This window comes from Raphanus sativus, chromosome 3, assembly GCF_000801105.2.
Source record: "Raphanus sativus cultivar WK10039 chromosome 3, ASM80110v3, whole genome shotgun sequence".
Lineage (NCBI taxonomy): Eukaryota > Viridiplantae > Streptophyta > Magnoliopsida > Brassicales > Brassicaceae > Raphanus > Raphanus sativus.
In genome coordinates, this window is record NC_079513.1 from 5,002,994 (window position 1) to 5,014,042 (window position 11,049).

Consider the following 11,049-nt stretch of genomic DNA (forward strand, 5'->3'; position numbering starts at 1 on the left):
GCGGACATTAAAATTGTCGAGAGTAACCTTTAAGCAGGATACAAATGGATGATAGGGATGGCTGGCATTTTACAAAAAAATGAAAAATACACGGTTAAATCAGGATATCAGGTAGAACAAGCATACCCAGACAGGGATAAAGGGATAGTAGAGTTTGGACCTACAGTAACTGCTCTTAAGGCTCATTGTTGGAAAGTACGTTGTCCACCAAAGATGAAGCATTTTCTATGGCAAGTGGTGTCAGGATGCTGGCAGCACTGAAAAAAATCTTAAATCAAGAGGTCTTAAAGGGGATATTAATTGTGATAGATGTGGAGCATCCGAGGAATCTATAAATCATGTATTCTTTGAATGCCCACCAGCAGTTCAAATTTGGGCCCTTTCCGGGATCCCAATGCATCATGATCACTTTCCAGGACAATCTTTATTTTCGAATATGGATTACTTATTTTGGAGAATCAGGCCACCACCGGAAGATAACCAATTTGTTTGGATGCTCTGGTATATATGGAAAGCAAGAAAGAACAAGGTCTTTAGTAATTTGGATATGGATCCTAGGGATACTCTAAAGCTTGCAACAACAGAGGCATTACTTTGGCAGGAAGCGCAGAAAGAAGTGGATCAGCGGCAGACTACTGTTACACAGATAGTGGATGCGGACCTCCCGGTGCGTTCGGGACGTTGGTGTTTCACGGATGGATCGTGGAAAACGGATGACACTTTCTCAGGTCACGGATGGTATAGTACTTTGGAAGGTTTTGAAGGACTTTTAGGAGCAAGAAATACTAGGGCTAGTCAGTCATCTTTACATACAGAAGTAGAGGCTCTTATTTGGGCCATGGAATGTATGCGGAATTTGCGGCAATATAATGTTACATTTGCAACGGATTGTTCTCAATTGGTGAAGATGGTTTAGGAACCAGAAGAATGGCCGGCTTTTGCAAGCTATCTAGAAGACATCAGGAGTCTTAAAAGGAGTTTCCATAGCTCAGAGATTATTCATATACCAAGGACGCAAAACATTATGGCGGATCGCTTAGCACGTGGTGTGAGGCAACAATCGTCGTTTATTGTCCATATGGATACCGAGCAGCCAGTTTGGATTACAGAGTCTATATGAGTCTGTAATGTTGTCGACAAAAAAAAAAAAAAACAAGTAGTACTTTGTCCCCTTAGAATGATTTCAATTTTTCCCACTTTTGGACTTTCACTACCCTTCAAGGGTTTAAAAATTCATATAAAGTAATTTACAACACAAAATAATTATTAAAAATATGAAAGATGAAGTACTCAATTATGTGTATTTATGAAAAATATGAGTTTTATAAAAACATATTTGGAATAACAATTTGAAAAATGGGGTAAAGTTGTTATTATATCAGATCTACCATCTACGGTGTTTCAGAATATACATTCTACTGCAGCCACAACGATCTACCCATAGTAGACTGCTAACTACAACAAAAACAGTTGAGTCTACAAACGTAGAATATGTAATCTAGATTATATACTACTTTCTGCGAAAGTCGTAGATCGTAAGTCCTAATAAATGTTCTTATGTCTTCCTCTGAAGAATATACTTTCTTCCTATCTCTTGTTTGTCTACGTTCTCTGTATACTCTTTCTACCATGTCATCCATATTCTACGGATTGTAGTAAGTTCGTTCTACCGGATTCGTAACAGAATCCAAAAATCTAGGAAATAACTGTCAAAATATATTATCTAAATCTATTAAATCTTATTTATTTCCTTTTTAAAAAAAATTTGTTCCCTAAATTTTAGTTTTTCTTGCCAACAACGATTTTGATATATGTAAATTTACGGCCCTATTTTATTTAAGTTTGTAATCAGCCACTAATCTCAATAGTTTCAAGTAGTGCAGTGGTTTATGTAGTAGTTATAAATACCCAGGTGAAGTGTCTGATTCTCCCCTTCTACATTTTTATTTTAAAAAAAAATTCCTAAAATAACCTTAATATGAGAGTCAAATAAGATCATTTAAATTCATATCATGTATGCCTTTGTTTGTTATTGTGTATGAAACCTAAAAAGAGATTCAATGCTAAATAAGAGATTTAAAGCAACAATGTCAACACAAGCTTATAGTGGTTTGACACATAAGTAACATGTTACTTTGCAATTATCCATTAAGATTTAAAGCAAGAATGTCAAAACAAGCTAATGATCCAACAAAACAAATAACATAATTTGAACCAAAAGTTACAACTTGAAAACTGAGACCGTTGTTGTAAGATCTGGCTCATGTTAATGTTTCCTTTGAAAGGTCTTTCTTGGCTGCTTCTGCAGCAGCCTTCTCTGCTTCAATCTCAGCCACAATAGCATCGATTTCAGCTTCTTCTAGCTGCCTCAGAGTACCTTCCTCCCATGTCATCAGACCAACCTCAATGTTCTTTCCCCCACTCTCCACTACCTGTAAATTTGCAAACCTCATCAGTTTTTTTTAAACAAAATTCACTACTTGTGTCTGCAAAATAGGTTCATTAAACATTATTTTCTAACTCAGTTAGTAAAGTCTTTTTTGTTATTTTTGCCTTTAACTAAAGCCAACTTTCTAGGTGACGCATATTAATTACAAAATCCACACACTTAGGTACGTAAGAATCTGATACATATGATCAAAAGAAATTACTTGGTAATAGAGCACCCATCAATAGCTCAAAAGAAACCTACTTGGTTTAGTTATAGAGAACAAAGGAACAAACTAACCTCAAGCAGAGCACGAATAGAAAGTTTCACAGTTTCTTGGAGAAGGAGGAAACCGAGATAAAATAGAGTACCACTTGTTCTTAATCAGGGAGGAAAGCTTCGTCTGTCGTTGAACAACTTCAATCTATTCCTAGTATATGCAAATAAGCAAATTAAGATCAACAAAAAAAAACACAGAGGGGAATTCAAAATCCTAACCTCTACGATCTTGGGAACCAAGATGATAAGAACTGCTCCCGAGCTTTGAACAACTCCAATTGTAGCCGGCGGAGATTACAAAGTTATTTTAGTGGCTGATGTTTAGAGAGAATAGAAGAAATAAGGAGGATGAAAAAGAGATGTGACGATGAGTTCAAGGTCTCTGTTGAACTAAGACGGCCGCAAAAGAAGGTGGTGATGGTGAAACCTAATTGCCTCTTCGTTCGAGAGAAAGAAGAGTCGGAGTCAACTACGTGTTCTAATGTTTTTTCTTCTTCTTTTCTAAATTTTTAGATAATAAAAGTAAAAACAATATGAATAAATTATATTAACTTTTAATACTTGTATTTAGAAATTAATAGAAAGGGCAAAAAAGGATTTGTATTATTGTTTATTCTATAGGGACAATGATTTTGGTTTCAATTCTAAGGGGACAAGGTTGTAGTTGTTTTGTTCCTTATTTCTAAATTTCCCAAAAAAATATGATACAAATTTCTTTTCCTCAGGATTTGTTTTTGAAAGGAAAACATATATTTAGGATTTTAGAAAAAGAAATTAATATTAAATATTACATAATATTTGACAATTATACTTTGTCTAGGATTTAAAAAAAAATATTACTATCAAATCATTATTTCCAGTTAATATTATCTATTTCTAAAAGTTGGCATTCTCAAAATTCTTCTTTTTTAATATGACTAGTATTCTTAAAATTTATTTTTTAATTAAATAAATTTTAATATCATATTTATCATTAAATTTTTTAATTCAAAATTACTATTAAATAAAATTTTACAATTCTCTCTGGCAGGATTTTAGAAAAATATAAAAAATCTTATTTGGCTTAAAAAGAAGAAAATATGTCACGCAATGGCAATTTTTATTGACACATGCACAATCTAATTTTTTAATTGACACATGTCAAAATCATATACAGTGATATATTTAAAGTTATTTTTATAATATTTTAAACACAAATCATGGATTAAAAGGTAAAGGTAGTTAATTATAATAAAAATAAGATTACTCTACAGTTTTATTTTATTTAGACTTTGAAAAAGGAAACTTTTATGGATACTTTATACTCAGGTAATATTTTCATGTAAATACTATTGTGTTTTGTAAAAATAATATGTGGAAGCTTAAACCAAAATATATATGTGAAATATTTGTAGCTATTTTTGGTTATAATTTTTTAACATACAATTATCTATTGAAAATGGAAAGTTAGTTATTTATAAGAAAATAATAAGAGTACTTTTACAATTTTCTTTTGTTTTGATTTTTTAAAAGGAACATTGTCTATTTTACAGTTAATTTTTTCATGATTTTATTAAATAATTTTTGGTACTTGTAGGATTTTATAATTCGTTAGAAGTAATTTAGTTTCACCATTTATATATGGTGTTTTCACATCATTGTATATATGTTTTCAATTAGTTTATGTCTCTAACTGTGTCAGTCTAGTCCTTTCTGAACCATTACAGGTCTGGAGTTGGTAGAAGAGTAAAGAGAGGGTTGCATGACGAAAAGATGTCTTTTTGGAGTAATTATGCGGAGAACATCCAAGGAGAATAGTCCCGAGACTGTTCTCAAGCGGAGCAACCAAGCGGAGCGGTCTGAAGGTTGTTTCCGACAAATAAGGAAAATCCCAATCTAATTCGGGAATTTTAACCTATATGCCCTACTTTCTCTCTACCTAAAGGTGCATCCCTATAAAAAGCGTCTCCTAACCATTTTAACTTTAAGCTAGTTTTACAAGACAAGTTTCATACTTTTGGATTCAAGATTTGTAAAGGCGACAGCTTCACTTCTTTCATCGAGAAGAACAACCTGAACCCTAGTTTTTATATCTTCTTAATTTGATCATGAGTATTTCAGTTTCTTCTACTGTTAGTCATTGCAACATGATTGAGTAGTCTATTGTTGATCTAGGGTGATAGAATGCATATCGCAACTGAGCATAGATAGGTTATCATTTAATAAATCTTCATTCATTCATTGTTTAATGCTTGCGATAAACTGATCATCTAGCGTCTGATCTTAGGTTAACTTGTGCATCAAAAGTGTCATAGGTTGCTAGATCTTGCATGAATGAGCACTGCATCCTTAGCCATGCGAAAGTAGATGTTAAGGTGCATTGTGAACAAATCGGATTTATTCCATAATGTTCACCATCAAATCTCAGACCAAGCGACATCTTAGGCGCTGAATCTGATTGGTGAAAGAAACAGTTACACGGCAGTGTGTTGTTCTATTGAGTTCTAGATAGAGCTGTATTGAGCCTTAATAATTGCTCGGTTTTGATTTGGAAGTACTCGTAATTTACTCTAGATTAGCTCTTTCCAAATTGAATCCTTTACTTGAACTTTTTACTTGTTATTCACATCACTCAGCTCTCGAATTCAAAACCCACCATTATTCCTAGTTTAATATCGGACTCATAGGAGTAAAGTGTAAACTGATCCTATGTATTGAATCTCAATATATTACAATTATAACTGTTAAACTTACAGTAATAAAGATTCATTTTTAATGTATAAATAATCTTTAAAATTTATTGACACATATCACAATCATATTATAATTAACAACTTTGAAAAACCAAATTTTATAATAAGATTAATAACCTAACATAAGTCTTCTCAGGTTTCCATGCTGGTTTTTGAGCTCACGAAGGAAGCAGTCTCAAACTCAGGCTTGTTGCTATGTTTCTAAGCTTCGCTGTTTTTTGGTTGGGAGCAGTCTTTATTCTCTTGCTTTTTATTGTGAGGCTATCATATGGTATTTTACTGATACTACTGTTCAGCCTTCAATCATTATGGTTTGTCAATTATCTTTCACTATATTAATCTTTTGTTAGATTTTTCCGTGTGTAGATGACATTCTTCACCATTATGTAACTCTTTTATTTTGATATATACAAATCCAGTATTAAAAAAAACTAATGGAACAATAAATTGATCATTATTTAATTAATAAAATCATATATAATGGTACATTAAGTAAGAGTAAAATAGAAAATTTAATCATTTTACTAATTTGTGCGTAAAAATTTTAAACAACATTTATAATGAATCGGCAAGAATATCTTATTATGTACATACTAATCTCTGATTGCGATTATAGCTGGTCACCTTATAAAAGGTTACACAAAGGCTTTTTGGGTATAAATATCAAATTGATTGATAAAAGAAGAATTATTTACAGAAAATCGACCTAAAAACAAACTATATGCAAAGAAAAAAAAGAACCAAAAATGTTTAAAGCAAAGACAAATAAATGTAAACAACTGTAAGGTGAGATTTCAAACGTTTAAAAATTGTTGTTTATCAACATTTAAATTTTTCTTTTTTAAAAAAAAATGTTGTTTATCAACATTTAAAAATTACGATGGTGGTGGTAGTCCAGTTGGTTTAAACGCATGTGTTGGTGTTGTTGCGCTTCTGGGTTCGATCCACCGTGGGAAGAATACTTTACGCCATGGATCTTGTCTCCATGGTATCAGTGCCCGCCGGATTCCGGATCTGTGGGATTATGGACCTTGTCCCCAGAACCTCTAGATAATAAAAAAAAACATTTAAAAATTTCTCGTTACAAATCATACAAGGGAAAAGCCAATCTTCTTTATAAAAAAAAAAGAAACCAGTCTTCACCTTTTGTAATACCTAATCATTCAGCTTTTAGAAGCCAATCTTCACCTAATAATTCAGCTTTTAGGGCCTCACGATATTACTCGTCTATTTAGCAATTGTTTTTTTTTCTTTAAGAAAAGATTGACAACATCGTTTATTTTAACGTGGTTTTGGTCCCAGTGGTCAGTAAGAAACTTCACACCATAAAACTTTTTTTTTTTACACACCATAAAACTTTATAATATATAAAAGTTAAAACTATACAAAAAAATTCTAAAGGCAACTTTTTTTTTTTAACACACCATAAAACTTTATAATATATAAAAGTTAAAACTATACAAAAAAATTCTAAAGGCTAAAGACTACTTACGCGCGCGACCTTCTTTAACATTCTATTGTTGGTTGCTAGTTTGCTACATAGAAAGTGAGAGTGCGACAGAGGAAAGTACTGCACAACAATGGACATGACATTGACATCTCTTCTTCTTCTTTTTCTTCTTGGTATCGATTTTTCTTCTTCTCTCTCAATACCACTCGGATCTACTCTTCACGCTTCAGATCGCAACCAGTCATGGTATTCTCCAAACTCCGTCTTCTCTGTTTCCTTCATCCCCGCAGCAACTCCCGGCTCTTTCCTCTCCGCCGTCTTGTTTTCCAACACCGTTCCTATCTGGTCACCCGGAACCGTGGACTCCGGTGGATCTCTCCGTCTCCTCCGTTCTGGCTCCCTCCGCCTCGTTAACTCCACCGGCGCTTCTGTTTGGGACTCCGGCAGCAAAAACAAAGGAGTCACTTCCGCCTCTCTCGACGATTCTGGAAACCTCGTCCTTCTGAGTCACAGGAACACGACAGTCTGGTCTTCCTTTGCTCACCCGAGCAACGTCATCGTCCCGACACAGCGTTTCACCGTCGGTATGTCTCTCCGATCACGTTCTTACTCGTTTCAGCTTACGGAAGAAGGTACTCTGAATCTTAAGTGGAACAATAGTACAGTTTACTGGAGTCAAGAGCTTAATAATTCAAGTTCAAATCTCTCGTCGCCAACTTTTGTATTGGAACGTAACGGAGTGGCGTCTATTTACGACTCTAGCGGCGTCCTCGTTGTGGTTTCTGTTCGAAGCGATGACTACGGAGAAGGAGAGGGTGTGTTTAGGTTTTTGAAGCTGGAGGAAGATGGAAACTTGAGAATCTTTAGTGTCTCTAAAGGTGGTGAGATTCAGACACAGACTTGGGTTGCTGTTGCGGACCAGTGTCAAGTCTTTGGTTTCTGTGGGGACTTTGGGATTTGTAGATACGATGGTTTTGTTCCGACATGCGATTGTCCCTCGGAGAATTTTGTTCCTATTGACGTGAATGACATGAGAAAAGGGTGTAGGAGAAAAGTGGAGCTTGAGGATTGTCGTGGTAACGAAGGCATGCTTGAATTAAACAACACTAGGTTCTTGACGTACGCACCTGAATTGTCTACTCAACGTTTCACTCTGGGGACAGAGGCCTGCCGTGCTAATTGTCTTGTTGATAGTTTATGTTTTGCTTCGGTTTTAATGGCTGATGGATCTGGTGTTTGTTTTCAAAAGCTATCCGGTTTGGTTTCTGGTTATACAAGCCCTTCGGTTCCTAGTACCTCTTCTTTAAAGGTTTGTAAACCAGTTTTACCATACTCAACGGTGAAGAAACATGATGAACGGTCGCTAATAGAAGCATTGATCATAGCTCTGGTTGTTATAGCCACGGTTTTTTGTTTGGTTGCCATAGTGGGAGCTTTGTGGTGCTGCTGCTGGAGAAATGGTTTTAAGTTTGGAGCTTTGTCATCACACCACACTTTACTTGAGTACGCGTCGAGTGCACCCATGAGGTTCTCTTACAAGGAGCTGCAGCGTTGCACAAAATGTTTCAAGGAAAAGCTTGGTGCTGGAGGTTTTGGCGCTGTGTACAAAGGCATGCTCGTTAACAGGACCGTGGTTGCCGTGAAAAGATTAGAGGGGATAGAGCAAGGAGAGAAGCAGTTTAGGACAGAGGTGGCCACCATCGGAAGCACACATCACTTGAATCTGGTCAGATTAATAGGTTTCTGCTCCCAAGGACGCCACAGGCTTCTTGTCTATGAGTTTATGAAAAATGGGTCGCTCGACAACTTCCTTTTCTCGGCGGAGTCTGGGAGATTGTTGAATTGGCAGTATCGGTTTTCTATCGCCGTTGGAACCGCTAAGGCGATTCTATACCTCCACGAGGAGTGTTCTAATTGCATTGTACACTGCGATATTAAACCTGAGAACATTCTATTGGATGAAAACTTTAATGCCAAAGTGTCGGATTTTGGGCTTGCTAAACTCATGCCAAGCGACAAGAGATCCTGGAACATGAGTTTTGTAAGAGGAACAAGGGGATATCTAGCACCAGAATGGGTTGCGAACCTTCCAATTACTTCAAACTCTGATGTCTACAGCTATGGAATGGTTCTGTTAGAGATTGTGAGCGGAAGAAGAAATTTTGAAATCACGGACGAAACAAACCACAGGAAATTCTCAGACTGGGCGTACGAGGAATTCGAGAAGGGTAATATTGAAGTAATATTGGACAAATGTCTTCGTACGGATGAAACAGTAGATATGGAACAAGTGACGAGGATGGTTCAGGTCAGTTTCTGGTGCATACAAAAGCATCCGTCTCGAAGGCCGTCTATGGGGAAAGTAGTGCAGATGCTTGAAGGAATCATAGAGATTGCCAAGCCATTGGCTCCAAATGCTCTAGCAGAGATACCAGATACAGAAAAATAGTTAGAACACGCGTTGAGTTCTTGGGCAGTGTTTTCAGCGTTGGTTGCATTAGCTCAGCTTCCCTTCTTCGTCTTCGTCCTTACTCTTCAAACTGTGGTAAGAAATGGGAGCTTTTTGTTTTTGTTTTTGAATGAATGTAAAAAAAGTTAAGAAACTTTATAACAGCTTGTGTTACTTCAGTTCAAGAGAGTTATGATTACATCATTTAGATAGACTTCGAGATTTCTTTAATTTCCATCCTTTTGTTTCTGGTTTATGATGTGTATACAAATCACCTTACCGCTGAATAGTGATAAACCGCTGAACCGAACACCTTCGGACAGCAAGAGTCTTTTTGGGTATAAAACAATTGACGAATCTAATGGTCAGGTTAAAAGTACAGAACCAATTTTTTGGTTGAAACATTAAATTTCATAAATATAATTAGCTTCCTAAAAAAATAAGTTGCTACATTTTCTTTTTCTTTTATAAGGGATTTAAGTTGTAACATATTTATAATTTATTCATCCACTAAGAAAAAAATCAAACTGATAAGAAAAAGAAAAAACTGATTTCTTGGATAAAGCATAATTGTCCATCAACGGTGTTTTGTATCATAGAGCTCGGATTGATAATACCTATGTGTTCATGAGTTTTGACATGACTTCAGAGGAGTTCACATTGATGAAATTAGCCCTTGATGTCGTCTCTTGTCCATATCTCATGAACTAAGAGCATCTCCATCAGTTATACTCTATAAACTCCTCATTTTTCCATTATTTTAATTTTTTCTTTTTTTTGTTTGACTTTTTTATTTAAAAAAAAAAATTTATTGGGACTAATCGCGGATCGCCACGTGTCGTGGGATCCGTACTACAGTGACGAGACGGGTTCGCTGCAATGAACCTCCAAGAGACAGGTTTAAACCTGTGTAATATTTTAATATTTTTTTTTTCAAAAAACGTGTGAACCTCTTCTTTGGGCTTTCAGTGGAGATGCTCTAAGGAGGGAAAATAGTAGTTTTTGATTACTCCCGGCCACTTCTTGCCACTAATGGTAGTGTAGACCTCTGGTCAATGGAGGATGCAGAGAAAAGTATCTGGTCAAACAAGAAATCATTTGTTTCGCCTGTTTCACAAATGAATTTTGTCAGTTGCTCCCACTTGTGGATGCAAGGCACGAGCTACTGGTGAGGTTTGGTTGGGAAAAACAATTTTTGGTGGGGGTAAACCCATACTCTTTGTCAGCTACAAGGGTTGAAATAAATCCATTGTGTAACAAGACTCTGGAACCAAATCGCTTACAGACGTATTTTTGGGACGACATGGAGAGCATTATGTATTTAGAAACCTAAAGAAATATTATGCCGTCAATATACTTTTTAAAATTATTATGTATTTAGGATCCGACCTGTGATCATCGTAGAAATATTATGAATGAGTAGGAGAAAAACACAGAGGAATAAAATTATAGAAATAAAAAAGAAGATTATTTCTTATCAATTTCGGTGAAAAACAAATTTCTTATATATTAATTGAGGAGCATTATAATCTTTGAATGTAACTACTTGTCATCACCATAATTATTTTCAGAATTCTTAGAAAAATATGTTGGTCCATCTAAACATATACTATACTTTTCATTAAATTAAATTAATCATAAAATTAATTAAAAGTGTGCAATTACTATTTCTCTTTATTACTTTAAATAAAAACTGCGGAATTTCCAAATG

At 35.2% G+C, this 11,049-nt stretch overlaps 1 protein-coding gene across 1 annotated transcript; it reads left to right on the forward strand.

Moving 5' to 3' along the window:
• The first annotated feature begins 6,917 nt into the window (after positions 1-6,917).
• On the forward strand, positions 6,918-9,542 carry LOC108844263 (G-type lectin S-receptor-like serine/threonine-protein kinase At1g34300). Its single transcript, XM_018617484.2, has one exon. It carries the CDS (start codon positions 7,020-7,022, stop codon positions 9,336-9,338), a length of 2,319 nt encoding a protein of 772 aa, XP_018472986.1. The 5' UTR covers positions 6,918-7,019; the 3' UTR covers positions 9,339-9,542.
• The last annotated feature ends 1,507 nt before the right edge of the window (positions 9,543-11,049 follow it).

What these genes read in the sequence shown, in the direction of transcription:
- LOC108844263 (XM_018617484.2), top strand. Translation starts at nt 7,020, where the DNA reads ATGGACATGACATTGACATCTCTTCTTCTTCTTTTTCTTCTTGGTATC.